The sequence below is a fragment of the Protopterus annectens genome, chromosome 9.part0 (assembly GCF_019279795.1).
Source record: "Protopterus annectens isolate FY-2018-M chromosome 9.part0, PAN1.0, whole genome shotgun sequence".
Classification (NCBI taxonomy): Eukaryota; Metazoa; Chordata; order Ceratodontiformes; family Protopteridae; genus Protopterus; species Protopterus annectens.
This window is the reverse complement of record NC_056743.1, coordinates 1,952,388,983-1,952,404,323: the sequence shown is the minus strand read 5'-3', so window position 1 is coordinate 1,952,404,323 and position 15,341 is coordinate 1,952,388,983. Positions and strand designations below refer to the sequence as shown.

At 43.1% G+C, this 15,341-nt stretch overlaps 1 protein-coding gene across 1 annotated transcript in view; it reads right to left on the bottom strand.

Moving 5' to 3' along the window:
• The window catches only part of SLC44A2 (solute carrier family 44 member 2), a gene marked incomplete in the record, with an annotated part of 993,595 nt that overhangs the window by 160,674 nt on the left and 817,580 nt on the right, over nucleotides 1-15,341 (bottom strand). The window contains 1 exon segment of the mRNA XM_044084762.1: nucleotides 5,308-5,378. Within this exon segment, the coding sequence (XP_043940697.1) occupies nucleotides 5,308-5,378 (71 nt within the window).

Here is a 15,341-nt window from a genome sequence, read left to right as displayed (position 1 = left end):
GACCCAAGACTTTGGAATTCAGGCCGACTGAGGGCAACCTGCCAGCAGATTACCCTAATGTAATAACTGCAACAGTGAAACACTAAGAACATTGTAGGCTTTCAGACCGGCAATCAAGCGATGGTGTTCGGACTGGCAGGAAAGAAGTTCTGAGGATGATGCATCTGGATGTCACCTTTATGCCCTGCACTAAGTGAGGAGCATATGTGTGACATATAGCATACCTTAAAGTAACCTAAAAGTTTGGTACACTGGCTGAACATCGGGCTGCCCTAGGCAGGGGATCTCAATATAATGAATAATGCAACAGTGATATGGGAAAGACATCTACAGAGTTTCTTGCATGGAACAAGATTCAAAGGATTGAGGCCAGTTCAACTATATCTGGTGGAGGTCTGCAGGGAGAAATTTTATGCAGATGAAAACAATGTAGATGTAGGTAGATGACTTTGCTCTACAAACAAAAAAGTGGGGTGTGTGAGTACTGACGTTCTGCACTCTTGTGTTTTACTGACCAGTAGGGCAACAAAGAAAAATATCCTTAAAATGAATGCATGCAAGACGGTCCTTTCTGTCCCCAGTTCAGAATGACTAAAAGCCAGTAAGCAAACAGAAAATAGAAGTTATGTCCTTACCATAACGTTCCATGTGGAGTGTTCATCTCGCCTTTGTTCTTACACCTGGGTTCGGAGCCGTGTCGGCCGCTTGGCAAAGCTCTGCATCGAGAAGAAGCTCGAGACCAACCTAACTCCCACAATCCCCCTCTGCCTTTACCTCAGATCTAGTTTGCAAGCAAACCAGAAGCCAACAGAGAGAATATAACACATTCATGTCAACAAGAACAAACATAGTTGAAAAAATACAAACACAAACCATAAGGCAGAAGTAGGAGAACCAAACCAGACACCTAAACTGGACGCTCTTCCTGAGGGTGGGAGGAATGTAGAACAAAGGCGGATGAACACACATGGAACGTTATGGTAAGGACATAACTTCTATATGCGACAGTGTTCAATCTCTGCTTGTTCTTACACCTGGGAACTCACAGGAGAACGGAGCACAGTGGAACCAAAGGTTGCCCTGTCTCTAGAAATCCTGTCTACTTTGTAATGAGTAATGAATGTATGTGGTTTAGACCAAGTGGCAGCCGCACAAATAGTGTCTAACGGTAGGCGAGCTGCATGAGCCAGGGATGTAGATACTGATCTTGTAGAGTGCCCCTTGAGTTTGACAGGTAAAGTTTGCTCTGAGGCAGCATAAACAAAAATAATGCAATCGGATAGCCATTTGGAAAGTGAAAAGCTGGTCTGTTTTTCTGTGATCCTTTGTTCTATCCAAGTAAAATATTGGAGTGGTTTTGAAAAAGGTAGGAGCTCAATGGATTGATTAATGTTGGGAAGAAAGGAAAGTCTCCGATACTCCGCTGCCGATGTAATGGCCACCAAAATAGAGTCTTCCATGACAAATATTTCAAAGGACAGGAAGATGAAAGTTTGAAATGGCAGCCGAAGCTCCTTGGTGGAACAGTTCGTCAAAATAGCTTCTGCATTTGGCTGCTCATTGAACACAAAGAGATCGCAGGAAGGCTGGCCCCACTTTATAAAAATTTGAGGTAACAGGATAGCTCTGCTCAACCTGTCGGCTATGACGTTGATAACCCCCGGGATGTGCTTTGCTCGAAAAAAGCGACCGACTCCTTCTGCCAGATTCCCATGGCCTCTCTGGTATAGTTGATTGTTTATGTACCAGACTATGGGTCCGTTGTCCGCTGAACTGGTCACCGTAGCTGTCGGGCGTGTAGCACAAATGGTCTTCCAAGTGTGATTTGCATATGTTTGTGATGTGAATTTTTCGGCCGGCGGGAGTAAACTGTTGGGAGCACCATTGTGCAAACAGTAGCTATTGAAGAAATTCTTCCCAAGGGTATCGTAATGAGAGAAGCTGCATGAGACCCAAAACCTCTGAGGAAGCCTTAGATTTTAAGCAACGCTTTCCAATTCCCTGCTCCTGAATGAGATATGCTGTGATGGCTGTAGTAATTTTTTTTGAAATTCTCCGAGATGAACCCCTGGCCTGAATCAGTCGACGCGGTGGTGGCAGAAAGGAGCCAGTCGCCTCACGCCCAGAAACATTTGGTGAAACCCTTTTTGATGTGGTAGTATGCCCTTTTTAGATCTATTGAGAGAATGGAAGGATCGATTGAAGCGACCACATCCGGACTTTTTTCTTGAACAATGCTTTTACCCAGTTGTCTGATGTAGATTTGCCAGGCCTGAGGGTATAAGCTAAGCGACCTCCCCACTGCGAAAGGTTTCGGGGAGTGTATCCTGTCACCTTGGTTTTAGACCCCTCTGCTAGAGGCATCACCCCTGTGCCTGGGGAAAGAACCTGGGGTTTTCGAAACCACATTTTTTTACACACGGGTGCTTTGGGGCATGGTCTGGATAGATGGGGACAAAACGGACTCAGACAGCAGAAGTCTTTCTCTCCCTCACCGGGTAAGGGGTAGGGTCTCCTTTTGTGAAAGGCCAAAAGAATGGCACCAGTAAATAGTAAAGGAAGACTTGAAGGAAGGCTTGAAGGCTTCCAAGAAAGATCCAGGAAGAGGATCGGCGAGCAATCGCGAAGCTGCCCTTAAGGAATCCTTCTACTTCTACTCCCGCGGTATGAGATCAGCCTCATGGCACAGATGGCATTGACGAAGTTTGACTTGGGGTAATTGCTGTAACTTTCTCGACCCCGAGCATCAGTAGTAACTTTGATTAGATCTCCTTGCAAATTCATGTGATCTGGGTGAAATAGTTCAGGGATCGACAGAAAAGTCAGTTGAACTAAAAATGCAGGGACCATAAAAAAGCATAGTCCCAGAACTGTTAGTTGATGTACAGATGAGGAAGACTAGTGGACAGATTTTCTGTTGCCTGACATGGCCTCATAAGGCCCCATGGCCACCACTCAGAGCGTCTGGCACCTTGGGGCACCATACCCACTTATCTTGACTGGCAGTAAAGCATTTATTAGGGGCCCTAATATATGGCTTTATCAATTCCATCAACTCATCATGCGCAGAGGACAATTCCATCAACTCATGAAGGGCAAGGGAATGCCTTCTTCAAGCAGGGCAGAGGGACCCCTCAGAAGGTGGATTGCCAACCACCTGCCTGCTTTTGGAAGGGATAGGAGAAAAAGGAGACATCCTCGGATCTCCAGGATGTCAGAAAATTCTCATCCCTTCCAGTGTCCGATGGGGACCTTCTTGTGAGAATCGGGCAGTGTCCTCTTACAACCTCTTGTGAACTTCCTCGGGGTCTCCCATGACTCAATCTTTTCCTCGGCAAATCCGAGGGGGTGGCTGATGAAGCCTCCGACGCTGATGGGCACCGGCTAGAGGTGGCACGGATCTTGATGGGAAGGAGAAGCTGTTTCTGCTGTGCAGAGGACAACACCTTGGAATGAGGTCAAGGAACTCGGTCCTGAAGGTGCTGCTTCCCCGTTCAAGAATGAGTAAGGAATCCGGTCGAAGGGCCCCGGCGGTCCCCGGACGGAGCCGAGTCGATCCGGCAACGGAGACGGGAGGAGGTCAGAAGCGGGACATCGGGCGAGGACTCTCTCAAGAGCAGAGGCCAGGAAATCTTTCGAGCGAGACTCGGTACTGGGTCCGATGGATCCAAGGATGGATCTTCGGCACCGAAAAGACGGTTCGCACACGGGTTCCATTGATCACGGTGGTTCGAGGAGGGTTCAAGATCGATACAGCCTATGAGTGAACAGGATCAGATAACAGAAGGCCTTGAGGAACAGGGCCAAGCGGAGGAAGACAGAGATGAGTTTGGGCAAGGTGAGAGCCTTGGGAGGAGATAAAGATGGATTTCTCGAAGCAGGTCGGAGAGGGGAGAGAAGAACGCTGTCGAAGGAATCAAGACTTGAGCGGGGCTCAAAAGTGCCGGACTGGGAAGTCAAACACGAGGTTCCAAATGAAGATGCCCGGTAACCGACAACAGTTCAAGGAGGAAGCCCGTCACGGTTGGGAGGTGATCAAACTTCGAATGAAGGCCTCGGTTCCGATGACTTGGGCCGAAACTTCGATTCCCCTTGGTGATTTGATGATGTGGTTCGATCGGATCCGCCTCTTGGAAAGCAGGTTTCTGAAGGTCTCTCCCTTATAAGCCTTTTGCGCCAATTCATGACTCTTCCACTTGGAGAATGGCAGATGGAGCAGTCTTTTTGTTTCCCTCAGGGCCCTGTCATGGCCCTTCTGGAACTATGATTGTCTGATGGAGACATTTCGTGCGAATGGACATTGACACCGTTTGCTTTTCCGATTTAGCTTTTTCAGACATGTTACAAAGTCAAACCTTTTTCCAAACATAGTACAAAGTACAATTCAGTAATCCAGTAAAACTTGAAGTCAAATTTTAAATTCAGTAAAATTCTGTAATCCAGCTCAAATCCAAATCAAGACAGTAAAGGTTGAAAATAGGGAAATCCAAGGATTAAAAAAAATGGTCCATATAAAACCATATAATGAAAAGAAACCCCATAGTTAAATACACACAACTTCAATAAAAAGAAAATGTTTTATATAAAATATAAGAAGATACCTCAGTAATTATATATAACAAACAGTCAAATTTAAGAAAATATTATATCAAAACTGCAGCTGCAAACTAGAGTCAATTTTATTCTTATGTTTGGAAGCAAAGGGTTGGTCAAAAGCTTCTTCTCGATGCAGACAGCTATTAAGGAAATCTGACGGAGCCGCCGAGGATTGGCTCCAACCCAGGTGTAAGCACTTTCTTTACTGAAATTTATGGTGGGGTGAGAGAGGGGGTAGATGCACTCAGAGACAGATCACTCAGATGCAAGAGACCTGGAGACAAGCTGTTAAACAGGACAAGCCTGACATCAATAATGGGGCTCAAAAAATAAACAGATAAAAAGAGAGAAGTGGGAACGCTTGGTATTTGGTTATAAAAAATCTGGCATTCATGCTCAAAACATCAGATGTGGCAAGAAATTCATTTGCAGCTTTGTTTTTTGGCTTGCAAATCAAGGAAGTCTTGCAGTGCAGGGTGAGGCAGATCAATTACAAGTATAACCCACACAATTTCCAGCAGATGTCATACAAATAAGGTCTGTCATGAAAAAAAAGAGAGAGTAAGGATGCAAAAGTGTGTTTTCATTTATCCATCACACAAGGATTATCCATCTAGCACAGAATAAAAAGAATACAAAACAGAAGTTAGAGACATGGAGAAAAAGCATTAGTGACAGATACTGACAATCATAAAAGGATCTACAACTTACCGACAGCTCCTACTACAAGCAGTTTACCCAGGAAAAGTAGGAAATCAGTAACTTTGTCTAATACTGCAACCCTGAAACCAGAAGACAAAGAATGGTGTTACTAATTAATCCGAATGGTTCAATTTTCTTTCTTTTCGAAGAGTTACTGCTCATTTTTTTCTTACACCTGTAGTGGAAATGAATTGTATGATCATTATTGTTTACAATTATATAACCTCAGACTGAATTCTTGGACAGCTGCAGTCCTATTAGTTTTCTTTCTGTCTCTGCTTCAGATAGCAGAAAGGCTAGAAAGTTTGTTTGTGCTAGTAAGATTCCAGGATCAGGGACTATCAGATTTAGAGACAATAATGGACAGTGACACCTTATGATTTACTGTAGCTAGTCTAGTATCACCAAATGCACCTTTTATACAAGGCTATTTGTTTAAGATCACATATAAGTTATGTTTATTTGTGATTTGCACAGTTTAGCTGAAATGTGAGTTTGCGGATTTCTTTAACTGTACATGCTTACATAGATACTTTAATTTGTCTTACATGCAAAGTCAGTGTTTCTGCAAGGCCAAATATGTCATCATATATTGTTTTACTAAACATGCACTTCTAGACTGTATCACACGTTATTAGATAAAGCTTATCTAAGACAAACTGTTCAAAACATTAAGAATATTTGATGTAAAAAAAAAAATAAAATGTTTGTTCATTTCTTAGAAAAATTACAAATATCCAATTAAAATTAAGTGGCGTCTTTGTAATAATCAGAAAATCTCAAGATAACATAAGTCCAGCCTATTGCAATTGGCCATAAACAGTCAAAGGTTCAAACTGCTAGTTAAGTGTTCCTTTAAACTGACAGTATGACCGTTTTGGAATAAAACTTCCCCATTTGCAAATAGGAAAATAAAATTATTGATGGTTATCTGAAAAACAAAAAGTTATTAGCTTTACTTATAATGTGAGAGATTTCTTATTATCATTTCCATGAAACAACCCTTTGCATTAGTCAACAAACTCCTTTTGGTTTACCAAGACTCTTCAAAATTTTCCAGCTCTATATAGGTGCAGTGAGGCATATTATAAGACTGGCTGGGGCAGATGCAAGCCTCCTTTGTTCCTGAAAGCACTTGTGTATCTATGCCATTACAATGGGTATGAGCTTCTACTTGCATCCCATTAGAAGCGTGTCGGTTCCTTATGTACGTGGACTGCATCTGGTGATTACAGTACTCCTCTGGTTCCCCACTCAAGAATACTTCTGCACTACAGCATTCCATTCTTCCAAGGCAGGAAAACAGTCTTTTAAATACTAAGCCCTCCCCACCAAGACAAGTCCTCTAATACCCTATACTTATTTTACAAAAAGCATGTTGAAAACACTTACAATGGCTGCAACATAGCAATACAAAACCATAACTTAATACACACTCGAAACTGGATATGACTGAACTATGGCTTTTTTGTGCTAATCTGCTGCAGGGTGCACAACGAAGCATGATCTACCAGACTAACTATACCACTATTCCCGGACCACCAAGGAATGAGCCCATTCCCATTTATTAACCGCACTTGAGACAACTTTTGGTCTGTGATTTGCAATGTGCTCAGCTACTGAAGAGTTCAATGCCTGGAGTGATTGCCTTTTTTTTTTTTTTTTAAACTTGACTTGCACTTACTGATAGGTTCATAGGTTCATACTAGGCTATCTGCCCAAGGGCATTTATAAGCCTAGCCCAGAGTTTTGTGGCTTTCGCCACCCCTTTAGTTTGAAGGAAACTATGCCCATTATTTTGTTGTGCCTCTGTCAAGCAGTGACACTGAGGTAATCCCTGGAGTATATCTGCGATCTCCCATCCATAGGTCAAGATTTCTCTTGAACAAGGCCAGCGAGGTGCTCTGCCTCATGTACCAGGATTTTGTTCCACCGCATAGGGAGTCTCTGGGTGATGAATCTGTCCCTCCAGCACGTCCTATTAATAACCGTGTCAAGGTTTAAGTCTCCCGCCCTTGTAGTTCTGAGGGATCTAGACTTTTTGAGGTGAAGCATGTTCATCAAATCTGGGTTTGACATGGCCTTGTATGTCAGGCACAGGTCACCTCTTTGCAAGCGGTAAGCGACTGAATAGAGCTGGAGTTCTTTCAGTCGGGCAGCATAAGACATATTTTTGAGACCCTTTATCCTTTTGGTGAGGAACTTTTGGGGCCTTTCCAGCTGCTGCAGGTGTCGGGTCAGATACATTCCGAATGGGGCATTGTACTCAATCATTGGTCTGATGAGTGATGAGTACAGGGGGATGATGACCTCCTTTGATCTAGATGTGAATCCCTTCATGATCAGGTGGGCAATGTAGAAGGTCTTCCTAACTACTTTAGCAACGTGAGTGTCAAACGAAAGGTTACTGTCAACCTGGGTCCCCAGATCCCTGATAACTTCTTCTGTGCTCAGTGGATTGCCACCTGTATGGTAGCTAGGGGTAACCTTGTTTTTCCCGAAGGGTATGACTATGCATTTCTTGGCGTTTAACTTTAGGCCATGGCTCTGGCACCAGTTATCCATTTCTGAGAGACCCTTCTGAAGGATATCTGTGTCAGATATGTTCTCGACTACGGCGCCCAGTTTGCAGTCATCTGCAAACTTTGTCAGCCATAACCCTCCTGTGTTTGCTTGTACTTCAGAAAAGTAGATGCCGAACAAGAGTGGGCCCAGGACTGAGCCCTGTGGGACACCACTTGTGACAGGCTTTGAGTCTGACATGGCACCAGCAACTCTGACCCTGTGGGTTCTGTCACTTAGCCAGTTTGCAACCCATCTTGTGATGTATGGGTTTACATTTAAGCTGATGAGTTTTGCAATGATACCTGAGTGGGGTATTGTGTCGAAAGCCTTTGCCAGGTCGAGGTAGGCTGTATGGACTGCCTTTCCCTCATCAATGGCCTTGGTGACTGTTTCGAAAAAGTCAACCAAGTTTAAAAGGCATGATCTGCCTTTGACAAAACCAAACTGGGTTGGATCCAAAGTCTGCAAGTTCCCTATGTCTTTATTTACGAGTTCCATTATGATCCTCTCCATAGCTTTGCAGATCAGGCTTGTCAAGCTGATGGGATGGTAATTTCCAGGGTCGGTGGAGGCACCGCCTTTGTGAAGTGGGACCACAGTTGCCGTGCGCCACTCCTTGGGTATGTATCCTGAGGTGAGGCTAAGATTAAACACCTGTCCTAACTGCGGGTTTAATTCCTCATTGAGTTCGTGGAGCACACAGCTGGGAACACCATCCGATCCCATGGATGCTGTGTTTTTCGCCTTGGAGAGAGCAGGTCTCACCTGGGCGTTAGAGATGTTTTGGGGGCTACAATCCTCTGGTATAGATATCTCTCCTTTGGGGAGGGGAGAAGTCTGCACTGAACCTGTCAGCCAGTATGTTGGCAATGTCTGTAGGTTCAGTAATTTTCACATCATTTTGAACTAATTCTGAGCATATCTGGGAGTTTTCTCCCAGGTTTCTAACATAGCTAAAGAAGGCCTTATATGATTGTCTTTTGAGTCCTTAGCGATTTTTCTCTCAAAATTTGCCTTGGATGATTTTATGAGAGCTCTTAGTTTTTTACTTATAATGATCAAAGGTGTCTTACCTTTTAAGGATTTTGCTCTATCTTGTAGTAGCTTCCTCCTTTTGTTGTAGAGCTTGTTTATGGCTGGGGTCCACCAGACTGGACGCTTGCCTTTGGTACAAAGAGTCTTTGTTTTGTTTGGGATTGCCTGATCCATGCAGTCCTGTAGGTGCTGGTAGAAGGCATTTGTAAGTGATTCAGCAGCTTGAGTAATGTTTTCCGCCGGCTCGGGGGCCTTAAAGGAGAGCACACTAGTCTTTAGAAGTGTGAAGTCGGCTTTTGAGAAGTTCTTCACTGTGGTCTTTTTTAACTCAGGTGGGGGCGGAATGAGGACCTCCAGTGAGATTAGTTTATGATCTGATCTCACCAGTGAGGGGTATACTTCCGGTGTTGAACATTGTGATCCCATGTTCGTGATGATGAGATCAAGTATGTTTTCACCTCTTGTGGGGATGGTGACTAGTTGTTCCATGGCATTTGAGATTATGAACTCCAGGAACCTTTGGGCTAGAGTGTTTGGGCTTGAGTAGTGATCCCAGTCTATATTAGGGTAGTTGAAGTCACCTAGTATGATGGTGTTTGGAGATACATTTATCCTCCAGTGTTTTCAGGAAAGCTATGTGAGGTTCCTGAGTTTGAAAGGGTGGCCTGTAACATGCTACAAATTGCAGAGCAGTCTTGCCTATGGTTAATTGCACCTGGATGGTCTCCGATGCATCGGCATTGCCACCAACCTTGAGGTGTGGGTGTCCTTGATGAATATGGACACCCCCTCCTTTCTTGGTGTTGTCTGGATTTTGGGGCGAGAACGCATGATATGAGGTAAAAGCTGATAGTGCTGGGGTGCTCTCAGGAGCCTTGAACCAGGTTTCAGTCACAGCACAGACATCGATGTTCTCCATACTGAGAAGGGCCTCATGCGTGCATCTTGAGGTTGAGACTTCTGGCATTGAGCAGCATTACCCTTAGTTTTTCCTTTTTGTGTTCTAGGGTGGTAGGTTTAGAATTTGAGCCTTGCCTAAAAAGGCACTATGGGGTGGCAAGAGCCTTTGCCAATATCCGAAGCCCAGGGTGACAGGTGCAAGCCGCCTCATGGCAGCGTGGCTTGTCCAGCATGTCATCCCAGGCAGACAGACACTGGATCCCCTTTGAATGACACCAGAGTTTAAGCCAATTATTAAAGCTGATCATCTTATCTCTGTATTGTGGCATCATTCTTGGTGAAGGTAGGATACTGCTCAAGGTTAGGGTCATACCTGCCTGGGCTACATAATCAGAGAGCTCCTCAATGTCTCTTTTCATGTAGTCCAAGGAGGTACGTCTCAGGTCGTTTACACCAGCGTGGACAATGACTGAGTCGTACTTGTACCTGCTGTTGAGAGACCTGAGTGCTTGCGTTATGTGGCGGATTCTAGCGCCCGACAGGCAGCTTACTGTGACCTTCTCCTTACTCAATCTGGTGAGCGGGACGTCAGTGTGTCTGACTATGGAGTCACCAATGATGAGTGTGTCTGGCATTGTGTTTTGCCTTAAGGGCTGTGACTGTTTGGCACACTGACTGTGTGGTCTATGTGTTGCATGTGTTGTGTCCTGAGGTGGTAGTTGTTTGGGTGTCTGCTTTGGTGGCCTCTGCTGTTTTGGTAGATTTTTGATCAGAGCCTCCGAGTATGTCTTTGTGTGTTTATGTGTATGATTTGAACTTGTGATAGTACTATGTGAGACTGGGTATGTGGTGTGTGTGGTTACCTTCTCCTCCTGTCTGGTCTTGCCAGTCCTATGTTGAGAGAGCTCAGCCTCCAGTTTGGCTGTATAGTTGCATCTCTCGCATGTATTTGTGTTTTGTGGGAGAAGGAGAGGGTTGTCTGTGTACATGAGGCAATTGTAACATTGCCTCAATATTCCCAGGTTCACCAGCTGAGCAGGAGAGGACACTAGCAACTGATCCCTCGACATGCTAGAAGGAATGGACAAAAACTTAAAAAAAGACTCCGGGGGATGTGGGTGATCGAGCTGATACCAAGCTGATGCACACACAAGCTTCAACCTAATGGATTGACTAGAATCGTAATCCCTACAACAAGAAGTTATTCTTTCCACTTATTCTCTGCACTTGACAATCTGTTGCTTGAGATTTAAATTGTGTGCTCAACTCCTAAAAATGTTATTGTCTGTAGCAACTTTTTTTTTTTATTGAAATTGTGAGATAAACAAAAATGAGAACTGTTCTAACTTTAAAATGCTACTGGTTGGCTATCACTAGTTGATACTGACTGTCTGCATTGTTGTTTTTTTCATTACAGCCTACTAACACTTCCACGTGTTTCTGCAGTCACTTCATACCGATGCCTTTAAGAGTCCAATACAGCCTGTTCACATCTGCATTAATGATTCCAAAACCATGTTAACATACAAGCGACTGAAACATATCTCAAAGCCTACAAAATGGGCAACACAACTGCAGTGATACCTGACCTCTGTTCCAGTGTTGCCAAACAGATACTAACTGGTGTTCATATATTATTTTATATAATGTTGACATTTTTCTATATATCTCAACAACCAAGTAATACTGACAGAAATTCATAGCCTCATAGGATAGCTCACAGATGGATAAAAAAAAAAGCTGCTGACAGTTTGAGCAGATTAGGTGGTTACTGAGAAATTGTAAGCTTTAATATTACAAAAATTAATATTCACCTTGTTTATTATGACTAAAAATCCATTTTAAGATCTAGAATCTAAAGAACATCACTACTGTAAAGATATGTATGTGCTGAACAGTATGCCATTTAAATTTCTTTAGTAACTATCGTGGTTCCAGAGATATGAACATTTGGTTTGACATATGAGACCACACCTTGACTTTGTCAAAAAGCTCAGAATGCAATAATTGGAAGTTAGGAGTACAAACCTCCGAGTGCCACTGGAGTGAATGAGCCGACTCTTACATGCACTACTTTTAGGTGCACTGTGCACGACTGCCACAACCTGCATTAATAGCCAAGGACTGCCTGTTCCTCGGCTATACTGCTCTGCTATTTTATGATGACACTGTGCCTAAAACTGGTTTCTTGTTTGCCATATAGTAACACTTTCCAAATCTTGGGGCATACAAGCCTATAAATTGTGTCATTTCTCACCACTAGTCGGCTATATTACAAGTTAGATTTTGCAGCACCGTGCCTGAAACTGGGTTCATCTTCCATTTACCTTCGTTCTCAGCTGATGTAACCTGGCTTGTATTTTCCATTTAGTACTATTTGCCAAGCTTTGTGGCACCAAAACATATAATTTAGGTAATTTCTTACCATATTATACCGATGCCATCTAAACTTTTTATCCTATTTCCTTTGAATGTGCAGCCATATTGAACTAAGAACATTAGAAATGATTGACTACCTGTTCCCGTGGATAATGTTTTTGCATTATACCCAAAACTATCTTTGCTATATACTGCAGTCAGCCAAGTATCTAGTGAATATTTAAGCTACATTTACAGTATCTTAGTCAAAATATTACTCCAAATCTAACTATACTGGTTCCCCATCCGTTTACATGGCTCCAGAATTCCACAGCCCACACACATCCCCGCTAGCGCCAGCCTTCCAGCAACAGGCACAGTGAGGTAGTGTATAATGTCCCTCATCTACTCAAGTTGCCTGTGCTCAGTGTACACCTGTACCATCATATCACACAGTCGCTTCACTACACCACTAACACTAAACCTGCTTTTGGTGAGGTACCAAAAAAATCCCTCCAAAATCCTCTTAAATCTCCTAGAAAATGCCCTATTCTGCCTAAACCTCAGAAGTACAAAGATACCACACAAACCAAACTCACTGCTGTTTCTACCATGAATATGGGTCTCCAAAGCATTATGTGGAAGCTCCTGAGGCACCCCGAACATACTACATACAAGATGCATACTCATGTTCCACTTACCAGGCTTAGCAAAAATACAGTAACAGTTGTCTCTTGGGTGGCAGAATTATAAATATCACCAAGCCACTTCATCTCTTCACCTCAAATACGCATACAACCTGGCTACTGCATATATGGGTCTGATGATCATTCTATGCTGCATGGAACATATGAAGAAACTGACAATTTGAACAGTTTAGAAGGTGTAATTGTTTTGTACTTATTTATCTAAGCATACTTATCAACACATTACAATTCTGATCATTCTATGTTGTCTTATGTTTACAATGTCACTTTTAAATGTATTGTTTACTTTTTTATGTATCTCAGTTTGTTCTTCATACATCCTTGCTGTTCATGTTTAGCACAGATTTTACTTGCTTTGCTGGTTACTTGTACTGCTTTGTGCGGAGCTTTTCTCCCTGGGCCTTCACTGAAAATGGGCCCGTGTCCAGTCGGAATTTCCTGGTAAACAAATGTAAATAAATAAAAAAAACAAGAAACCTGTAACTGAGCTATTTTCATATGTATATGAGATTTGTAAGTAGCTAGTCAAGCAGTCACATACATACTTGACTAGCTGCTTACAAACATGAGGATATGAAGAAACACACAGCTGAGCTTTCTCTGTATCTTATCTAAGATCTGTAAGCAGCTAATCTTAAGCAGTATCCTATCATCACTGACACACTGATGATGCTAGAATATAAGCACAAAATAATTAAATGTAACAACTTGCTCAGTAACTTGTATCATTTCATGAATAATTAAACATGACAGCAACCTTAAACTACATATAACTGTACCTATAAGCTGCAACTCTGACCACATCACTGCAATCTACAGACCCCATTCTCCACTACCACTGCAGCCCACAACACTTCTCTTACACTAAACTACTGACACTACTGACACTAATTATTGAACCTAACACAATCCTTATGGGAGACTTTAATTGGCCATCCATAAACTGGCAAACACATACTACAAACAATAAACATGTTCAGTGGTTCCTGGAGTTTGTTCATGCAAACTCTATGGAGCAGGTAATCCACTGCACTATTACAGATACAATGTACTCAGTTTGGTTCTTACCGTTACAGCTCCAGCATGCCCAATAAAAAGAAGTTATGTACCTACCATAATGTTCCATGTTAGTTGTCTTCTTCTCGCCTTCTTTCTTGCTGATTGGGTTCGGAGCTGATCCTCGGCTCCGACTCGGCCATCTTCAAAAGCTCAAGAGCTGCTTACTGGCTCGAGGCCCACCTATATCCAATGATGCCTGGCGCTAGATACCCAGATCTCGTTTGGTAAGTCTAACTGCAGACATGATAATAAAGGAATCCTATCCTAGAATGCATAAATCCTACTGGAGAGACTACTAGTCAGAAAGGAATAGCCAGAGAAGATTCAGCCAGTGAAAAATCAAGAAGAACTCTTCTCGGTCCACTAGGATAGGGGGATGGAGGGTGGGATGCAAGAAAGAAGGTGAGAAGACGACAACTAACATGGAACGTTATGGTAGGTACATAACTTCTTTATGTTAAGTTGTCTAACTCACCTTCATTCTTGCTGGTTGGGACAGCGTCCCTTAGCACCTAAAATCCTAGGTGGCTCATCGGAAAAGACTCTTCAGAACAGTGGAATCAAAATCAGCTCTGCTCCTGGAAACCAAATCCAACTTGTAATGCGAAATGAAGGTATGAGGGTTGGCCCATGTAGCCACAGCGCAAATAGATTCCATGGGTAACCTAGCCTAAAGGCCACCGAAGTAGCTAAAGCTCTGGTGGAGTGACCTTTTGGTTTAACTGGCAATTCTTTATTCCTCAGTTGATATTTGAAGGTGATGACAGAAGTCAACCACCTGGATAAGGTTACTTTGGAGACCGGAAGACCTTGTTTACCTACTGCATAAGACAGGAAAAGTTGATCTGATTTTCTAATGTCCTTGGTTCTATGCAAATAAAAGCGAAGCTGCCTGTGAACATCTAACTGATGCAACTTATATTCCGCCCTGTTGGAGTGGTTAGGGAAAAACATAGGAAGGTCTATGGACTGATTCAAGTTACTCTCTGAAGAGACCTTAGGAAGGAAGGACGGATTAGTCCTAAGAGCAACCCTGTCATTGTGAAACACGAGGTATGGGGGACGAATAGAAACAGCCTGTAGTTCCGAAACTCTTCTGGCTGAAGTAATAGCTACCAGAAAAAGGGTTTTCCAAGATAAGAACTTCAATGAACAAGAAGCTGCAGGTTCAAAAGGGGGCAAAATTAGAGAAGCTAAAATCAAATTTAGATCCCACGGTGGTGGGGGATCTCTCACTGGGGGCCTGAGTAGAGTGGTTCCTTTGAGAAAGGCTTTACACAGCTTATGAGACATGATATTGTTATCCGACAGGCCAATGTGAAAATTTGAAATTGCAGCTAACTGAACTCTAATTGTAGCGGAAGCGGACCCAGCATGGAAGAGTTCCACAAGAAATTCCAAAATGTAGTGTACAGGGGC